The sequence below is a fragment of the Wasmannia auropunctata genome, unplaced genomic scaffold (genome assembly GCF_000956235.1).
Source record: "Wasmannia auropunctata unplaced genomic scaffold, wasmannia.A_1.0 LD285022.1, whole genome shotgun sequence".
Classification (NCBI taxonomy): Eukaryota; Metazoa; Arthropoda; class Insecta; order Hymenoptera; family Formicidae; genus Wasmannia; species Wasmannia auropunctata.
This window is the reverse complement of record NW_012077868.1, coordinates 1-428: the sequence shown is the minus strand read 5'-3', so window position 1 is coordinate 428 and position 428 is coordinate 1. Positions and strand designations below refer to the sequence as shown.

Here is a 428-nt window from a genome sequence, read left to right as displayed (position 1 = left end):
ATTTTAGACATTATCTGACGAGTTAATTAATGATTAAGTAACGTTAAAGTAGAATTTGTCAAAGTTACCCTAATTACGCGAAATTAATTATAATAATTTTTTTCAATTTTGTGTCGGATGTGAAAGTTTTCTTTTAAATTATTATTACGAATCACGTTTATTTATAGAATTGCATTACTAAAACATTTACCAGTTCGAGGAAACGAGATCATCCAGACGTCGTCCTCGTACACCGTCATGTCGCGTATCTTCTGCGCGTAGAAGATGATTTTCGGCGGTAACAAGCAACGGCTAGGTTGCACCCTCACGAAACTGGGCTTCAGTCCGAATATCTCGTCCAATTTTTCCCCAGCCTCGTCATCTATAGTCGAGAACACGATCGACCCTTTGCTCACTGCTCAAAAGAATTCAATACAAGTTAGTGATTT

At 37.1% G+C, this 428-nt stretch overlaps 1 protein-coding gene across 1 annotated transcript; it reads right to left on the bottom strand.

The window, feature by feature from the left end:
* Positions 1–86: 86 nt before the first annotated feature.
* On the bottom strand, positions 87–398 carry LOC105461539 (the record flags this gene model as incomplete). Its single annotated transcript, XM_011708041.1, has 1 exon — positions 87–398. A coding segment is annotated over one exon (237 nt), but the record flags the coding sequence as incomplete, so codon positions are not given.
* Between the last annotated feature and the right edge of the window lie 30 nt (positions 399–428).